The following is a 19,611-nucleotide window of genomic DNA, read 5'->3' on the forward strand; positions in this document are numbered from 1 at the left end:
CAGCAGAGCTGGGTGTGAGCAGCACCTCAGGGTGTGCACCCAGCTGCTGGGCCAGCAGCGACAGAAAAGGGAGGCCAGCATGAAAAAAAATGGGGGAAGAAAAATGAAAAGACAAAGCTTGATTCAATAAGCCATCACAGTCAGTAGGATTAACCCCCAAACTTGTACATCTGAATCTGTCACATACCCCTCTGGAAACTTCTCAGTTTAACGCTTCATTCCCAGCACCTTCCTCCCCTTTGCATTTCAATGCTCCTCTGTCACTTTAGCATAAAGGTACAACTCCACAACCAAAAGATCTCCCCGAAAATCTGACTCCTGAAGAAGCAACATGCTTCTTTCTCCATTTTGTCTGACCTGCCTAGGCAGGGTGCTCAGCAGGGTGAAAAAATGGACCCGTGATGGTCACAGGGGTCACAGCCCCTCGGCTCCATCCTCCTCCCAGTCACCTGCTCTCGTAGGTAACAAGGGCTGCCACAAACCCTCCAAATTTAGGTTTTTACTCACATCACAAGCAGCTAATATGAATTTGTTAAGACGGTGGTAAACACAAGAAGCAGCTCGAATATATTTCATTTATATAAAAATAAATACAGGTATTGTTGAAAGTAATACTTTGATTTTTTTTTTCCCAAGGCTTTTTGAAGTTTGTTTTTCCTGGTTTAATACACAGATCTCTTTTCTCCTACACAAACACAAAGGAAAAGGCTGCAGAACAGTTTTTGGAGACAAGACAATATAAATCCCTGAAATTAAGAAGCCACAACTTAACATTCACCAAGCTATTTTTTTGTAAATCATGCAGAAAATTACTATTCAAACTTTGCTGGTCAGTTGTTTTTTCTACATTGTCTTTGCTTTTATTTTCTTTCCACACTGTCATTATGCTCTCAGAATAAATACGACAGACATGAATACTAACAAGGGACACAGGAGTTGGTCTAAAATATCTCTCAGCCACTACATCAGCTTATCAATACCTGCCACAACACATGTCTCAGAAACAGCATGGAAAGAAAAGCCCCAAGACAAGAACCTGGGATTTTACTGACAATTTTTCTTTACCTTCACTTTTTATAAACCAACAAGCAACACAGCCAGAGTATTTTCAAAATGCCTATCTTCATTTCTGATAGTTTCAACATTTCTCCTGCGTATTTTGCCCAAATAGGTAAAATGTAAAATCTCTACATGTCAATCTCGTGGCTCACCCAAGCTATCAAACAGATGAATAATCAGTCCTTGCCACAGAGCCAGCACCTCCTGCCTTGACAAATTCCCACACAACAGCACACGATCTTTTAAACAAACGGCAACAACAAAAAAAAGTGTTCTAAGATATGTTCAAAAAATGGATTTATTTTTCAGGGGAAAAATGGCTTGTTTGACTGGAGGCCAGGGGTGCAAGGAGCAGCTCTGACACAGGGATATTTAAGGTTCCTTTCTCTCCCTTTCAGACGATGATGAGCATGAATGGATCCTTCGGACCTGCCGGAAAGCCTGGGATTTAACAGCTGAGGAGGAACCGAAAGCATCACAGAGCCTCTCCTAGACAGTATTCCAGCAAAGCAGGTAATCTGATTCACAATAAATGCAATTTGTCCTCGTGGATTTGTCTCACCCTTTCCCTCGACAGGAATATAATCTTTCTGTCATCTTTGTCAGCTCAAAGAAAAATGGAAATAATCATTTAATCAGTCATGCTGAGCAAAAGCCACGGCAAAAAAGCCAACTGTACTCACAATAATATTCCTGAGAGGTGTGCAGTGTAGTATGTATAAACATTATTAAGCCTGAAAACAATTTGTTAAAAAGAGTGCCTCAGATTCGGTGTTGAAGTCATTCAAATCCATCTTAATCAACATTATTTTCCCAGATTTTAGTTAGCTGTCCTGGTGAATTCCTTTCCTCTCTTTTTGCTCAGTACTTTGATATTGATTGATCATTGTAATAATGTACACCAGAGGTATTCTTTAATGACGGGTTTGCTAACTAGGAAATTATATCCATTTACTACGAACGTTTGTTGAACTCTCCTGAAGCCAGAGTTTAACAAAATAATAAAAGAGGAAAACTGGGTGGGTTGCTGCTTGATTAGTAAGCCAGAAAGTATTTAAAAATAAAATAAAATGGAATTACATCATTTTCTGGATGTAAGTGCCAGCACTTCTACTTGCATTAACTTTATTTATTACACAAATAAGACATTTACAAAGCACAACATTAAAAGTATGTAACAAAACAGACATTGGTTTTACAAAAAGTGCTTACAATTTTGTTTTACTCTTTTAAAATAAATATTAGTCTTGACTGTCCACTCATTCAGAGAAAAAAATTTTTAACCATTGTAGCCAAGACATGCAGAATTGCAACATGCTACAACAAAATGATTGGCAGATGAAATAAAACTGGTGTTTAGTTGGCATCCTACAGATAAATCACTGATAGTGGTGCAGGATTGGTTCCCACTCCCTGTCCCAACGAGTGAGTTCTGTAAGCACCTTTAGCTCGGGCATTGGGCTAACCAGCATGAGCCAGGAAAAATCACTGGTGATAAAACCTGAAACCATCCCACTCCCAGAGCCGAGCTCTGTTAGTCACCTTGTTAAACTGGAGTGAAGAGCCTTTCACTGGCTGTCTTCAGTGGATTCTGTCTGCAAAAGGGTTTGTAAATAGCAACTGGAAAAGTTTAGTGCGTGGAGTCTGCATTGCTGCACCAGAACCCATCTGGCAATTACTGAATAAACTAAGAAAATGAGAATGACTTTAATTTTTTTTTTTTTTTTAATCCACAGACAGGAGATGAATGCAAATGACCTGAGATAAGGTTTGGTTCAGTGGCAACAGTCAGTGTGAAATATGTTGTGAAACAATGTATTGAATAAATTAGAAGATTTCTTACATTCTTGGTACAGTTGAGTATTTTCCATACACATAATTAGCTCTAAAACTGCACAAGCTGAATTGCTTCCAGTTTTTGCAAACAATTTGGGCTTAATATAAACAGAGCCTGATTTCTGAATTAGCAAAGCTGCTCCTGGCTACTTATGGGGGGAAGTGCCCCGAGCACAGTCTGTGGTGAGCCCACATCCCTGGAGAGAAACACTGACATTCCCTCGGCCCTGCCGTGGCACTGCTTACAGACCCTTGGGTATCCAGGACATTCCCAAGTGGGGCTTTTCTGATCAAGTTGGTATTTAGCAGATACAAATTTCATAGCTTCCCTTTCACTGCATTGCCAAGACAGAAGAGAGAAACACATCAAACCCTTTTCTCCCTCAACAGAACAGTTGTGGCAGTCTCAGAGACTGTGGGATGTCAGGGCAAGTTACAGCCTGAATCTCTCCTTCTGTGTCAAATGGAATAACTACCCATTCCTTCATGGCACTAATTCCACAACTAAATGGTCATTAGGATGTGCAAGCACAAATGGAGAACAAAGTCAGGCCCCAGCGACCCCCCCAGCCCCCGCGAGCATCTCAAGGCTGGCACGGCAATCACCTCAACCTGTGGTGACAAACACCAACAGCCAGCCAAGGGAGCGCTCACCCTTCCCTCATGGCTGTGGAAAGGACACAAAGGATGCACCTGGAGCAACTGGTGACTGTCCCTCCCCAAGGGACACCTCTGCAGAGGTGGCTCCAGTCAGGTCAGGGTCAGGCGTGTGGCAGCGCCTTGTCACTGGTCACACTCTGGAAATGGTCACTCACACATCTGGAGGTGACAATAACATTTTGTGGACTTAATTCCCCTCTCTCCTTTCAAACATTATTTTGAATTGGGATTTGAGCTGCTGGCTGCAGTTTGGCAGGTACTGGCCCAGCTGTCCGAGGTAGTGCCATCACTCTCAGTACACGGACACACGGGAGGGGGTGTGTGTGTGTGTGTGTTTGTGTGTGTGTGTGTGGATTTGCTCCAACCAATATCAAAGTGTGTTTGTTGTTCTCAGCTGCTTCTCAAGCTAAGAGATCTCAGTGGTCACCTCAGCAGAGGTCCCCATCTCCCCACGCCGCTCCCGGGGCGTTCCTGGTGGCTCAGTGCAGCCGCGTGTCTGGCTGCTGGTGTCACCCAGAGCTCGGGGACACGGGCAGGAGAAGGCTCCCCACGTGGGCAGTGTGGGCTGGCCAGAGCTGTGGGACTGTTCCCACCTGGATTGATGTGGGAGCTCCCGGAGAGGAGAACACTGTATCTACAGTTCCAGTTACAAACAAGTTGTGTAACAGATGGATTCCCATCTCCTGCCCCTCGGGCAGGGCTCAGTCACATCCCTCACTGGCTGTGGCTCAGGGGAGGCTTTCACATTCTTGGAAGAGTGGCCTCACAGACACTTCACAGCAGGACAGACCCATGTGCTTGCGTGGAGAGAGGTTTTGTTACAGACCTGCTCTTGGCTCGGCGCAAACTGAGAAGGGCTGGCAGAGGTCTCTTGTTTACTTTTCGTTATTGCCATCAGTGAAGGATGGGATCGTTTTGGAGTTCTTTTCCTGACTTGGGGCCAGACTGGTGAGCACTTCCTGTGAGCCCAGCCGTTCTCCTGGGATGCACCCTCATCCCAGGGCCTGGCAGGACCGACAGCCCTACCCCAGCAGGGGAGACAGGAGGGCAGAGGGGATCAGAGCCGTGCTGCCAGACTAAGGAAGATGCCATCCCCTTGCTGTCCACTTGGCTAGTGATGGTTCCTGCTGGCCTTACTGTGGCTTTCAGCTCCAGTTTCTACCCAACTCTTTCCACTGACTGAACTTGAGTCCACAGCAGGGCAGAACATTTCTACACCTTTATGGCCACCTTCCATCGAGCATTTCCCAGTCCCAGAGTATGGATTGTCTGAGAGTTTTCTGTAGGTACATTCTGAAATCACCCATTTGTGATCCAATATGACTCCAAGGAAATAAAGTAGCTTGTTAATAAAGAACGAGAGTAAAAAACTTTAAAAAAAAAAAAGAAAAAGATTTGGCAGATGGCTGTGAGAGGAGAGAGATATTCAGTGTTCTAAGAACAAGTCAGCAATCAAAAACTTCATGGTGCTAAACCTGGCTCTGCCACCAACCCTCATGGTTCCTCTTAGTTTAGGACATCTCTGCTTCCCCTCCTATAAAACGGGGGGAAAAACACTAAGATTTACTTACCTTTGAGTGATCAAAGGACATGTGATTCTAAAGCACTTTGAGGAGGAAGAAAAACTGCCTATTTCCAGCTGGCATCATGTTTTCCACTCAGTGGAGTCTCAGCTACCTGCGAGTTTGGCTCAGGAAGGTCTGTCTATATATCGAGTTGCTGAGCCAAAAAGCCAATTTCAGATTTCACACATGCGAGTGGAAAGAAGGAGGGATGTCCAGGAACTGCTTCACTGGTGCAGAAAGAGAATCAGGCCAAACCACAAAAATTCCTCCTTCCTTTGTGTTCAGAGGCGATCATCGACCCCCCTGAGACTCAGCGTGTCCTGGGTCGTTCGTATTCCCGTGGGTTTGGGAGCAAGACTTGCGAGCACAGCAGAGTCACCAGTTTTGACTGTGTCTGGCACTGCCTTGGAGAGACTCACGGTCATTCTACAAGTCCACAAGAAACAAGTGTAAAATGTAACTGTGCACTCAACACACACATACACAGAGTGTCGCTGGAGCAATCGGAGCGGGCGTGAGGTGCTGCTCGGAGGGAGGAGCTGAGAGTGCTGGGGCTGAGCTTCTCCCGAGGCCGGGCGCCGTCAGCGGCTCAGGGGCAGCGGGGCTGGCAGGGCCACGGGCAGGTGAGGAAGAGTCCGCGCGGTCAGTACTGGAAGAGGATGACCTGGGGGGAGAAGGGGAGCGTCAGCGGCACGGCCCCGGCCACGGCCACGGCTGCAGGGAGCAGCAGAACCGCGGCAGCCAGCTCCTGGCAGGAAAACCCTCTCTGGAAGTGCCAGCCCTGCCCAGGTGGGGGGTGACAGGAGACACCTTCGGCCGTGGAACCAAACACAACCCCAAAAATGGCGCTTCATTCATCTGCTCTGGGATACAGCAGCTACCAAGAAGGACACAGACCGTGCCCAGCGGTCCTGAGTGTCCGCCTCACTCAGCGGCCAGCACGGGCTCCCCTCAAGCACTGCACCTCGCTGCTCTGCAGGTCCTGGGGAAGCAGCTGCAGGGCTGCTCACAGCTCACCTCTCACCACTCACTGCTCTGGGCATCTCCGGAGGAGGGTGGGGCTGCCCCACACGCACTCAGCGTTGAAATGTGTTTTCCTGGGATCTCAGCTATCTCTGCTTTTAAAAATTTTTGGATATGAGGAAAAAAAAAGCTACTTCAGTTTTCAGGAATTCAACATGCAAGAGATTGTTTAGAAAAGGAGCTGGTTGGGGGGCAGCTCCATGTCCTGAGAACCCTGTTCTGCAACAGCTGTGAGCCAGTAATTGCACTTAAATCAGGAGCTGCTTGCTGCAGCGAAGCCTCCCTAACAACAGCACCAGGACTCTATAATATTTTCTGAAAACTCTGCAGCTTACTGGGCACATATGACAAAATGGTAGAATTTAGACTGAAAGGTATCTTTGCTTCTGCCCATTGAAACAGAGCTCAATAAGCTGCTGCACTGAGAATAGAGAGATCTGAAAAGAGAGGTGCTGAGAACTTCAAACATTAAAGCCAAAAGCTAAAACTACTCAGAATTGCCAAAGGCTCACTGTTCCCTCAGAAGGAAGTCACTGGAACTGGGGTCCTAAATAAAATCTTCCAAACCTCAGCATGTTTGAGAATTCTTGCCCCCAATAAGCTGTGTGTTAGAACAGATACTGTAAGAGCTGAACAGAAAAATATCAACATGAAATATTGTCTCCTGGCCAGACATTGTGAAATAACATTCCTGCTTCAGATATTGTAACAGCCAGTTGTTATTATTTTTAAGCAATACTGCAATCCACAAGAAATGAATCTTTTTTGTTAACTCGTGGAAAACTGGGAAGTTGGCACATGCCAGAGGTCCCCCCTGCTCCGTTGTTATCAGCTAGGTGCTGCTCACACTGACCACATGTGCAGGTGCCTGAGGAACAGAGCAGACAGAGCTCAGGGCACTGGGAAGGGGAAACCAGGGAGGATCCAGGCAGGAGGATGTGAGAGTCCTCAGTGGACGCAGGCAAAGAGTCCCAGCATGTCACAACAGTGAGGGGTGCCCAAGGGAAAACACAGTGATGCCATTTTGACCAACAGTGGGTACATCTAGGCCCCCCAAAGCCACAGGAAGACACATGGGTGGGTGGCAGCTGCGGAGGTCATGGAGAAGCAGTGATGCTGAGGAGAGGGCGGTGGCAATGATGTTACACACAAATCTTTGCTACAGCGAGGGTTGGCCCCAGAGCCTGGAGCAGGGACTACATTTACCTTCTCACCCCTATTAGACAGTGGTCCTTCCATGTCTGCTTTGAGGTGCACTGGTGGAGCAGTGTAGGGAAGTCTACAGTGCACTTGTCCACACTGTACCTGACCTGTGGATGAGAAGAGGCTTCAGCCTCTGTTACTGCAAACAACACAGCACACAGCCCTCCGTGCGGGGAGCAGGCAGGGCAGGGCCACAGCCCTGACCTCGTGGGCAAGGGATGGGAGAAGCCTCACAAGAGCCACAGAGCCAAAACCTCTGTCCAGGCATGACCAAAGCCGCCCATCACTCACAAATCATTCACTGGCACTGGGAACAGAGAAAGCAACTCTGCTGTCCCGAGCAGGAAGGAGACCACTGACCACCGAGCCCCACAGGGCACACTCAGACCTCTTCTCCACGACACAGAGAGCTCAGGAGGGCCGAGGACCAGGCAGTGAAACCCAGGCACTGACTTTGCTGGGGACGAGTTAATCCCAAGGGCAAAGCTGATCGGACACGAGGAGGAGCAGCAGCAGCACGGGCACCATCCCCGCACCCGCAGCACCGGGAGGGTTTTGCCGCCACCCCAGCCCCGCCAGCTCTTACTTTCGATGTATCCATGCAGCGTCACCATCCGGGCCCGCTCGGGGCTGCTGAAGGGCGAGTAGTGGATGTCATCGGACAGCGAGGAGGGGATGCGGGACGGGGGCGCTCCCGAGGGCGGCACCGTGTGCTGCGGGGTGTGTTTTTTATGGCGGGCTCTGCAGTTTTGAAACCAAACCTGAAAAGAAAGCAGCGAGCGGTGTGACAGCTGAGAGACAGCTGGGTTAAAATGTGCTCCTTCGCCAGGGTTCTCGGGTGGGTGTTTCTTCGAAGTTTTTACAAAAGGAATGAAAAGCAGCAGGTATGAGATCTCTGATCATATCTCACTGCTTCTAATTGAAGGAGTAGTTTGGGAATTCCATCCTAGAGTTAAAACATATATGGAAAGGGGTTTTTATGCTAAAGAGGTAATCGGTTTCTTAGGCTTTAATTTCTGAAAGATAGTTGTGAGTAAAAACCTTCTCCAAGACTGAGTGAAGATCAGCTCTCCAAGGCACAGCACACAGGACCATAGAGAGGGAAACACTCTAAGCATTTGACAAATTGTTTCCTGTTCAAAGTGCCTTTAAAAAACATCCACAAAATAAAAAATCACCCGGTGTGCAGCCTGCTTGATCTTTAGCTAAATGAAGAATCTCAATAACAGAGGCTCAAGCCAGATTTTCACACACAAAATTTAAAAGTGTCATTGGCAAAACAATCTCGGATGAAAGCTCCAAATTTATTTTAACCACTCGTGTTTTTATTGTATGCAGAAAGTATGGGAGCAGAACGTTAAAGTGATGAGTACAAACGTCACCAAGAGGCAGAGCTGGGCTGTCTGGGAGCTGGGAGCTGCAGAGGGGACATTTCTCAGTCCCCACGCACCACCCGCCCTCTCCTCCCACATCAGGGGTGGGGACTTCCCTGCCACAGTGTCCTCTGGAGCTGCAAAACTCCTTTTTCTTTAAACTTCTCAATGCCAATTCCTCCTGACTCTGCCTCTGTGGCAGGGGCGGCTGCCGGGGGAGCTCCCGCTCCCGGCAGCAGCTGGGACAGAGCACAGTGCTCCAGGATCCCCTGCTAACAGCAGCTTTCCCACCCAGTGATTTACTGTGGATGGCTGGGGCTGTTGGGGTTTTGATTCATTGCATCATAAGAGGGAAAAACAAATAGAAAACCCACGAGCGAGACAGAGAAGGAACGGCGCTGGCATCGCTGCGGGAGCAGAGGAGCCGGCAGGCAGGGAGGCAGCTCGGAGCTGCTGGGTGGATGCTGCAGGTCCGGGGCTGAGAAGCCTCGGGCTGTGAGTGTGAGCCCTGGCTGGTGCCAGCCTGCATGTGCCCCCTGCCTGCCCTGCTCGGCCACCCCTGCCCGTCCCTGCCTCACCTGAATGACTCTGCGGCTCAGCCCCGTCATGTCCGCCAGCTTCTGGAGCGTTTGTGCGTCGGGGTTGTTGTCCTGAGCAAACTGTGCCTGCATGACCTGTGGGGAGAGGAGAGCAGAGAGGGGCTCGGGTGAGGCTGGGGAGCCCTGGCCCCCGCGGCCCCCTGGCCCTCCTGCCTTACCTGCAGCTGCTCGGCGGTGAAGGAGGTGCGGGCTCTCTTGGCTGGCTTGGGCTGGCTGTCCTGCTCCGAGGGCACAGCCCCCTCCAGCGTGATCCCGTTGCCTGCAGGGGAGAAGTCCTCTGAGGCACAGGGCAGAAGCCCACCGGCCCCACCACGTGCTGCTGCTCTGGGGGACACCACACCTGGTGGCACCTCAGCGTAGGACACCCAGGGCATCCCCTCAGCGGAGGGACAACAGCTCTGGCATCACAGCCTGGCACAGCCAAAGCACCTCTTGCTGCAGTGGGAGCAGAAAGAGTGGAGCATGGCCACCCAGGAGCTGCCCTGGGCTGCTGAGCCCCTCCACACACAGGGAAGGAGAAACAACCATTCCCCAAGAGTTTACTGTGGAATTAAGAAAAATGCAGCAAGTGGTGGAGGCCACAGGGAATAAGGGGAGACAGCAGCAAGAAGAGGGTCAAGGTGGTGTGTGAGGGTGAGCACTGATGTCCCTCTGGCCCTGACTCCTGGTCACCACTTGGCCACATTCTCCAGGGAGTGGCTGGGAAGGGACCCTGTCTCTGCCAGGCTCACCCACATCCATCACTCCTGCCCCTTGCTGCCCCCTGTGACCCCGTTTTCCCTCGTGGGCACTGCTTCCATCAGTCCTTTCATTTGCTCAGAGCATTTCAACGGGCTCTTTGCTCCTTTCCCCAGCCCCAAACTGTCCCAGCACCCTGACCTTCCCCTTCCTCCTGGGTCCCAGAGCAGCAGCAGGAGCAGCACCATCCTGGGGGGACACTCCAGGGGACACTCCGGGGGGACACTGACCTGCCCAGCCGTGCTCACGCTGCTGTGCAGCCTCAGAGAGGTGCCCAGAGCCTGGCTCCTCCCTGGGCCCTGCTGCAGCCCGTGCCAGCCTGGCTGCTGGGGCAGTGCTGAGGGAGGGGCAGGGATGGGTGGGGGAGGGCAGCGAGCAGGGCTGGCCTCGCCCCGCTCCCAGGATGCGCCTGCACAGCCCGGCCAGCGCTCCCCGAGCTGGACCGGGCTGTGATTGTCTTGGCTTGAGTTGAAGGACTTTCTCATATAGTTTGACTTGTTCTTTTCGGATGATGAATGGGACTCTGACTTCAGCAACATCTGTTTATTTTTCTTGTATGTAAAACCTCATGTGCAGAAGAAATTGCTGGGTAATTACTGGAGGGGGGAGTGTGGCCCTGCAACTCCACAGCAACTACAGCTCTCCAAAGTGATCCCACCCCCTTCTCAAAACCCCTTGGACACAGGTAGTGACACCTGACACTCACCAGGTGCCCCAGCACTGCCCAACGCTGGTGCTCAGCCCACACCAGCAGGTTGTTCTGAGCAGCAGCAGCAGCAAACTCACCATCCCAGCCCTCAGCCAGGGCAGCAGCCCTGCAGGACTCCCTGGTGCCAGACCCTGCTGTCCTCACACCATTCTGCTCCCCTAGGACACGTGGCTTCTCCCCTCCATCCTTGCTCCCCATCACCTCCCTCACGCCCCGCAGCAGCTGACCAGATGGACCAACACGTCACAAGCCACGTCCTGAGCCAGGACCCTCCCAGCCCAACTGGGCACTCTGTTTCCATCCTCTTTCTCAAACACAGTAAACTGAACCATATTATTTTCCTGTCAGGTTGTTAATGGTTTCCACATGCTGCATGAGCCGGGACATGGCGTGTCACTCCCTGTGCCCACCATGTGCTGAAGCACTTTCCACCGCAGCGCAGGCCCTGGCACTGCCTGAGCACCACTCTGGACTAACCCCACAAATCTGTTCCTCTGAGCATCTCTCTGGGCACTGCCATGAGGAAGGCTGGGGAAGGGACAGGAGCTGCAGTGCTGCGTGACCCCGGTGTCACCGGCTCGGCTGGCTGGCTGTGGCACAGCACTGTCCAGCGGGGAGTGGCACGGCCCCACACGGGTAGGGCGGGTAGAAAATGATGGGAAGGTTTTGTCCAATTGCCAATCCCACCTTCTACATTTATGACTCACAGCCTCAAATCCCAGTGCCTTCCTCACGCTCTGCACTCCAGGCTGTGCAGGACCAGGCACTTGCCCCTGGCATTGCCCACCCCACACAGGTCCGCCACGAGCCGCAGGTGCTGCCAGCGCGCTGCCCACCCCGTGAGCCCTCTGCCAGCCCAGGGCCTTGCGCTCAAGCTCCCCCAGGACCACCCCTCACCCCTTTTTGGCAACGACAGACCCCGCCCCAACACCCTGCGCTAAGGGTGGGCGCGGGGCTCAGCGACGCCGTGCCGGTGCCCGCTCCGTACCGTTCTCTGCCGCGCGCTTCAGGTTCTCGATCATGGTGTCGTAGTGGATCCGGCACAGCACCTTCTCCTCCACCAGGCCGAACTCCTCGCCGGTGGAGAGCTGCCGCTTGCAGGAGAAGCAGGCGAAGCAGGCCAGGTGGTAGGCATTGCCCCGCGCCCGCCGCACCCAGTCGCTGGCGTAGATCTGCCTGCCACAGCGGGCACACTTGGTACCGAACCGGCTGCGGGGAGAACAGACAGGTGAGGGCAGGGCAGGCAGGGAGGGCAGGGAGGGCAGACAGGTGAGGGCAGGCAGGCAGGTGAGGGCATGCAGGGAGGGCAGGCAGCACCATGCCAGGGTGCAGGTCCTGCTGCCGACCCCATTGCTCACCCCGACCACCCCAAGTCCCACATGCAGAGATGCAGTGGGGCCACCCCAGCAGTGCCTGTGCCGTGGCAGCGGTGTGGGCAGCAGTGGGTGTAACTCACTGCAGCCCTGTGAATCAGCTTCCCAGCCCGTGGGTTTTTTATTTTGATAACAGCCAGTGTGACACTCGGATGGAAACTGTGTCAGAGCTGGTTCTCTCCCGCTGCCATAAATCAAACCATGTGTGCTCTCCTCACACGTACAGGCGCACACATCTGCTTTTTCCCCCGTGGAGGAGGTCTCGTCACTGTGAGAGGATGATGACTGTGCTGGAGTGAGCTATGCTGGAAGGTAGCTCAGCACAGTCAAAAGGAAACAAGACAGCCAGGATCCTCTCACCAGGTTATTGTGTGAAAACCCCCATTCCTGTCAGGTGGTCAAGGGCAGGTGATTCACAGGGAGCAGCAGATGTGGCCCCCATGGCCCTGAACCCCCAGGTCAGTGTCTGACATGAGGTGCCAGGCAGGTTCGAGATCTGCATTCTCGGTACTACAGCTGCTTGAAATCATAAATGCAATGAACAGCAGCAGGAGCATCAGGAGAAAAGGGAGCATCTCCTCTGCCACCCCAGAGGTGGCACTGGCTCCAACACAGTCAGTGCACTTCCCCACACAGCCCCAGCACTGCCACTGTCACCTCAAGCTCCCGAGGGCTTCTGCCAGCCCCTTACCACAGTGGGGAGCAGAGCCAGTGGCAGCCCTGCCCGAGCAGCTCCAGCATCTCTCACAAAACACAACAAGAAACGACAACAGCGAGCGACAGGAGAGACCCCACAGCACAAACCCTTTGGTTCAGTGGCCAGAGCAGGCCCAAGCTCTGCACACAGGCAGAGACAGAGCCCAGGCCAGGGCCAACAGGCCCAGTGCGCTGCCCATGCCCGACCCCACACCGAGGAACTGCTGCCCACCATGGGCCCAGCAAGATGTGGAAATACTGTCCTGTGCCGGGATTACTAATAGCAAAACTATTTGGGAGGAAAAGAAGGGTCTAAATTTTTCAACCCGACCATAGCTGACCAAAAAAGAAGAAAAAAAAGGAGGACATTTCTGTGCTGAAATTATACAGAGACTTAGCTAAGAGACTTCACTAATTTACTTCAGATGGGAACATTGTAAACTGACTTTGTGCCAGCTCGTTTATATAAACGCACAAACAAAAGAACTGTATTAATTTTTTATTTAGAAATAAAGATCATTCCTGTAAATTGAATTACTTTGAACAATGTGCTATGTAAACAGTGGTACTTGCTGAACAGTATCAAGCGAGGGGCAGGCGCACGGAGCTAATGGCACGTGGTGATCGCCGCTCCCCGCTCCAACCCCAGCCAGGGGAGCACAGCACGGGCAGGGGAAACTGAGGCACCACACAGAAGAGGTCACAGATCCCCGTCACACATCAGCTGGGCTCTGGGGAGACACCCAGGCATCTCCTAAGGAGCAGGCAGGACCCCCAGGTTGGCAGCGGTGCCCAGGGATTCGGGCAGGGTTTGCTGAAAGGCGTGGGGGCTTGTGTGACCGCGGCAGCAGCACAGGCAGAGGCTGATGTCCCTGTCCCTGTCCCCGCAGGGCCACACCATGAGCAGGACCTGCAGAGAGGCTGAGGCTCAGCACAGCCGGGCACGGGGCTGCACAGCCTGCAGCAGCTGCAGCAGCAGCACTGACGCTGCGCCTGCGGCTCTCGGCCAACTCCCCGTGTCTGCAGCACCACTGCAGCCAGCAGAGACAGGGCTGGGGCCAGGCACCAGCACCCACTGTCACCCCACAGAGGTGACACTGCAGGGACCGCCACTGCCAGGGACACAGGAACACAGGGAGAGAAATGCCTGCAAGAAATCTGGCCCGACCATCAGCACCGCAAATAACAGCTCAAACACAACACGGGATTTAGCTCAGTGAGCTTGCAGGGCAGTGAGAGCCCTAAGAGCTCCAGGAAAGGGGCTCCACAGGACTCCTGCCACCTGCCTGGCAGGGACAGGGATGGGCATGGGGACAGGACCACACTGTAGCAGGAGACACAGAGCCAGAGGATTTGTCCAAGCCCAGAACAGTGGCACAAACTGCAGCATTACCAAACGCTACCAGAGCCGTGGGCTCATGCCCTGCATGCATGGTTTGTGGTCAGGTGAGCAGATGCTCTCCCCAAAGGTTAACTCTGGGAGACTGAAAGTGACAGCGTTACCAGAGAAGACTCATCCCAGGGAGACTCATCCCAGGGAGACTCATCCCAGGGAGACTCATCCCAGGGAGACTCATCCCACCTCCCCCAGGGGCGGCCGCATCATCTGGGGTGCAGGAAGAGCAGAGGCGGGAGGATGCCCCTGGCGCATCCTGCCTCTCCCACGCCGCTTGTCCCCAGGTGCCACAGCTCCCTCAGCCCTCCTGTCCATCCCTGCCTGTGGGGACAGGGCAAGGGGCACCCAGGGCCACGCACAGCTCAAACATCCCTGCCCCCCTGGGCCCTGTCCCCTCCTGCAGGAAGCCTCTAGCACAGCCCTCAGAGCCAGCTGCAGCTCACATCTGCCCAGTCCCTCAGCAGAGCAGCGGCGGTGCCTTAGCGAGAACCTTTACACTGCCCAAGCAGGAGCATCATCCTGGAGGGACACAACCTCTGGGATGAAGGCCACCTGAGCCACGGCCAGGCCAGGGACCCCAAGGTCACATGCCTGCAGACTGCCCACCGAGGTTACAGCAGGAATCACACCAGGATCACGCTGGGCCTCCAGTGACTGGAGCCCTGGGAGCTTGGCTGTGAGCAGCCCTTGCATGGCTGGGAACACAGTGTTCTGCTCAATGAGCTCCAATTTTAATTTGGTTCTCCTTGGAGCGCTGGAGCCTTAGATGCCAAATGTAATTATTTGACAAGACACAGGAAACAGCAGCATTTGCTTAAAAACGCACATGAGGCCACGGAGTCACGGCAGAGCCAGCACCTACACAGCCCCTCATGGGGACAGAGAAGGGACACTTGCACAGAGCCGGCCTAATCACACTCCCCGTGGGCAGTGGGGCTGTGACATGACAGCCCCGTGCCTGACAGCCTTCATCCTCAGCGTGCCCCAGCAGCCCCGGTGTCGGAGGAATGCAGAGCATCCTTGTGACCCGTGCAGAGCATCTCACTGCCCCTTCCCTCTGCCTCGGCTCCAAGGACCACACGCCTCAGGATGGGGTTTCTGTTTTGCTTCATAAAAACCCACACACATTTGATCTGCCTCAAATAATAAATAAAATTTTCAAAATGCCTCCCGAGGATCAGGTTAACCCGTGCCACGCACCAGGTTCCATTGGCTGGAATCAGCAAGATGCCAGCCAGGATGCCCCCAGGACTGGGTGGGTGCAGGAGGTGGCCGAGAGACAACGGGGCGAATTTGCCAAGGGTAGCGGGAGGGATCCCAGCCCTGCCGAGCGGCTCCCGGGTGCCGGTGTGACCGACAGCGGCGGCTCAGTCCGGCGGGTTCTGCCGCGGGAGGCGGCGGCAGCGACCCCCGCCCACCACCCCCGAGCGCCGTAGCGGGGCCGGCCCGGGGTTCGGCCGGGGCCGCAGCGATCCCCGCGGGGTCGGGAGCAGCGAGGCGGCTCCGCACCCGCCGGGCTCCGAGCGCCGCCGCTGCCGTCGTTGCCGCCGCTCAGAGATTCACCAAAATAAAATTTAAAAAAATCTCTCCAAACCCCGACCTTTCTATGCAAAAGACACGTGCGGAGCGCGGGTTGGGAGCCCCCGCGCCCCCCGAACGGTGCCGCAGGAACCGGGAGCGTCCTGCGGCGGCTTCCGCGATTTTCGTTTTATTTCCCTTGGCCCCGCCGGTATCGGCGGGCAGAGCCTGGCTGCTCCCAGCAGGGAAGGGGCTCGGAGCTTCTCAGACAGGGGGTCGCGAAACAGATTTATTTTAACATTATTATTTGCCATATTTGCTCAGAGGTCATTTCGAGATCCCGGCGCTACTTTAAAACCGCCTTTGGAAAGGTACGCTCTTAAAAACAAACGAAAAAGAAACCAAACGTGAACGGCGACAGAACGGCGATAAATGAATGAAAACGCTCAAAGTGCTCCAAAACAGCACCTTGGCCCCGGGACCCCCTTGTGCCTTTCTATGCTGAGCGGGGAAAATTTCGCTGAAATCACCGAAAATTGCGGTTTGAAAATAATAACAATAATAACAATAATAATAGTAATAACAACAACAAAAACCATCACAGGGCAGGACGCAGAGCACCGCAGCCTCGGGACTGACCCGGTTCTCCGAGCCCCGCACCCGCCTCCGTGATCCCCGCACTCCCGGCACCGCAACGAGCCCGGCGGGGGCAGGGGCTGAGCTGCGGAAAATCGGGCAATCGCAGACCCTTTAACAAAAAACACCGGAGGAATCTCTGAGGTGCCCCCTGAGCTCCCCTGCCCGCTGTCGTCGGGGCAGCCCCGAGCTCTGCCGCGGCTGGAGGATGCTCCGAGCCCCCCGCGCCCCGCCGGGGTCATTCCCATTTCCTGCCCGCCATTCCCCTTTCTCCCGGGTCAAACAGCATTCCCTCATCCTGGTAGGGTGGGAAAAGTCAGAGCGGGGGTTCCAATGTTTAGTCAAACCCCGGCGAGGAGCTCAAAATACTCAGTCCCCTCGTGCGCGTGAAATTGGGGGGAAATTAGTGGTTTAAGGTTTAGAACAGAAAGCCTGTCGAAGCCAGAACATCCTCCCTGCGGGACAGGCTGCCCCGGGTGTGCGGGGACCGAGCCCCGGGGCCGCCGCCGAGCCCCGGCCGGCCGCAGCTGCCGCCCGTCGTTCGTTTCCGTTCCGTAACGCGCTCCCGCCGCGGACGCCCCGGCCGCTGCGGGCCCACAGCGCTGACAGGGGCTCCCCGAAAGCCGCTGGGCACCGCAGGCTGGCAGCGCCTATTTCCCCTGCGGCAGGAGCCGGGACGAGGCCGTTCGAGCCCCTTTTCCCCGCCGCGGGGAGCCGGGAGCTGTCGCCGCCGGGAGGAGCAGGGGCTCGGGGCGGCCCGCACAGCCCGGCCAGAGGGCAGGAATCCCTCCGGGCGGTTGTGCAGCTGCACCCCAAACTCCCTTCCTTCTTTTCTCCCCGTTTCCTGAGGATCGTCTCCCACCCGGCTGCTCCAGAGAGCCCGGCGGGTTTTCCAAACCTTCCCCACGGCAGCGCCCGAGCGGCTCCGACCCCGCGGCGGCCGGCGAGGGCTGAGCCCCCCGGAACGGCCCCGGCCCGGTCCCTACCTGAAGTAGTCCATCTTGCAGAAGATCTCCTTGTTCTTGATGTAGCAGCTGTGCTGCTGGCGCAGCGAGGTGCGGCACACGGAGCACTCCAGGCACCGGACGTGCCAGATGAGGTTGTTCACCTGCGGCAGAGAAAGGGCTGAGACCCGGGGCCACCCGCCGCCCCCCGCCGCCCCCGCCGCCCTCCGCCCCGCTCACCTTCAGCAGGTACCGGTCGAGGATCTCCAGCCCGCAGCTGGAGCAGACGTTTTTGCCGGCCGACGGCGTGGAGGAGGAGGAGGATGGCGGGGAGCAGACAGACGGCGTGGAAGGGGTGCTGGGCGCTGAGCGGGCGTCCTCCTTCTCCAGGGCTCCAGGCAGAGGCTCCCCGTCGGGCTGAGACTGCGGGCAGAGCCGCCGCGGGGCCGTCAGCCGGGGCCCCGCCGTTCCCCGCGCCACCGAAGCGCAGCGTCCCGCCGGGTTCCCGCAGTCCTCGGCATCCCCGGCCCGGCGGGTACGCACAAACCCCTGACATCCCCGGCGGGACCCCGTAATCCCCGGTCCCGCGAGTCCCCACAGCCCCCGGCCCAGCGGATCCCGGCGGGTCCCAGCGGATCCCCACAGCCCCCGGCACCCCTGGCGCAGTGCGGCCCCGCATTCCCGGCCCGGCGGGTCCCGGCCGGAACCCGCAACCCCCGGCCCCGCTTACCATGGCGCGGGAGTGCGGGTCCAGACAGCGGGCGCTCCCCTTGGGCAGCGGCTCCGGCGGCATCACCTTGATGGAGAGAGCGGGAGAGGGAGGCTGCGGCTCCATGCGCCGGGCGAGCGCGGGGCACCCTATATAAACCGCCTCAAAACAATAAATAAGAACTTTCTAGTGGCCATTTAAATCCTTTGCAACAAAAGCTGCGTCTCTTTAATGAAGCAATTTGAATGTGGATTGAATTCTCCCCCTGCCTGCACTTAACCCGGGCCTCTTGAAGTAATCGCTCGGTTCCCATGCGAGCCAAGGCGCTGAAAAACCCCCCAAACTACCTGCAATTAGAAATTGCCGTAAATGCCCGAGATAAGAGGTACCAGAGTGTCAATTCCGGCTGTCAATCAGGGAATCCATCAGGCCACCCAAAGAATTGCAAATTTGATTTTTTTAATGGTAGTAATTAAAAATCGAAATTCTTCCCCCTCTCCCTCCGCCGAGCACAAAACGCCCCAGAAAACGCCGGGATGGAAAAATCCACCCCTCTGGCGCGGGAGGCAGCGAGCGGCCCCGACTCCGGCTCGGCCCCAGCCCCGGTACCGGCCGCCGCGGGGAGCCCGGCCCCGCTCCAGCCCCGCTCCCGGCCCCGACGGCAGCGGCGGCGGCGGCAGCGCTCACCTTGCCCGCCTGGGCGCCGGCCGAGGCGCGGCGGCCAGGGCCCCGGGGCTGCCCGCCCCCATGGCTCCGGTGCATGGGGCGGGCGCGCCCCGCTCCGCCCGCCGCCGCCGCGCTCCGTGCCCGCGGGCGGCGCGTCCCGCGGCCGCGGCAGGAAGGGCGGGGAGCCGGGCGGGGAACCGCGCCGGCCCCGCTCCCCCGCCGGGGGCGGCCGCGGGCCGGGCAGGAAACGGCGCCCCCCCGCCGCGCCCCGGGGGCCGCCTGCCCCGCCGGGCCCCGCTACCTGCGGCGGCGGCACCGGCGGCGGCACCGCCCGCGGGCGCGGCGGGGAGTGGGCAGCCCGGTCCGGCTGGTCCCGGTCCTCCCCCGCCGCTGCCCGCCCCGACGGGGCGCACGGTCCGGGCCGGCCCCGCAGCCCCCCTCTGATCGCGGCAGCGGGGATCGCGCCCACCGCCGCGGCGTCTGGCCGCCCGCCGCTGCCCGGGCTTCATTAGTAACCTGATAATTCCCCAGCAAAGCCCCGGCAGCGGTGCCACCGCCGGGTAATTGCAGGACGGTAACGTGAGCTGATGGCGGCCGGGGATGGATCCTCGCCGTTATTGATTGTGACAGCTAAATTGTTAACCGAGAGGGAAATCAGATGAAAGCCATTTTAGAATAAATACAAGGCATTAGGTTTAAACATCGAGGTTGCAGGAAAGCCCGAGAAACCCCCAGGAAACGGAACCCAAGGCCTGCCAGCTTGTCCTCCCCTGTCCTCAGCTCCACAGAGGCCGAGTGCGGGGGGACACGGACAAGTGCAGAGGCGAGATGCTGAGAAAGGACGATTTAAACCCTTCGTTCTCACTGGTGGGGTCTGAATTAGCTCTGGCTACTCCAGGAGAAACACG

At 55.8% G+C, this 19,611-nt stretch overlaps 2 protein-coding genes across 4 annotated transcripts in view; one reads left to right on the forward strand and one right to left on the reverse strand.

Annotated features, from left to right (window-relative positions):
- Positions 1 to 1,575, forward strand: part of MORN5 (MORN repeat containing 5) — a gene marked incomplete at its 5' end in the record, with an annotated part of 13,155 nt that extends 11,580 nt beyond the window's left edge. Inside the window, one exon of the mRNA XM_084219895.1 lies at positions 1,458 to 1,575. Coding sequence (XP_084076021.1) covers positions 1,458 to 1,552 — 95 coding nt within the window. The 3' untranslated portion in view covers positions 1,553 to 1,575. The remainder of the gene's footprint in view (positions 1 to 1,457) is intronic.
- On the reverse strand, positions 948 to 18,799 carry LHX6 (LIM homeobox 6; the record flags this gene model as incomplete). Of its 3 annotated transcripts, none has more annotated exons than XM_084219638.1 (10): positions 948 to 5,784; positions 7,350 to 7,453; positions 7,933 to 8,107; positions 9,298 to 9,393; positions 9,477 to 9,577; positions 11,754 to 11,974; positions 17,371 to 17,492; positions 17,569 to 17,751; positions 18,059 to 18,124; positions 18,725 to 18,799. In XM_084219638.1, 10 exons carry the CDS (start codon positions 18,797 to 18,799, stop codon positions 5,764 to 5,766), a joined length of 1,164 nt encoding a protein of 387 aa, XP_084075764.1. In that variant the 3' UTR covers positions 948 to 5,763. The 3 variants fall into 3 exon arrangements, with proteins under 3 accessions (XP_084075764.1, XP_084075766.1, XP_084075765.1); XM_084219640.1 differs by having other exon boundaries at positions 18,059 to 18,199; XM_084219639.1 differs by lacking the exon at positions 18,725 to 18,799 and adding an exon at positions 18,385 to 18,498.
- Positions 18,800 to 19,611: the final 812 nt, after the last annotated feature.

The sequence above is a fragment of the Fringilla coelebs genome (genome assembly GCF_963513975.1).
Source record: "Fringilla coelebs genome assembly, chromosome: 21".
Taxonomy (NCBI): Eukaryota; Metazoa; Chordata; class Aves; order Passeriformes; family Fringillidae; genus Fringilla; species Fringilla coelebs.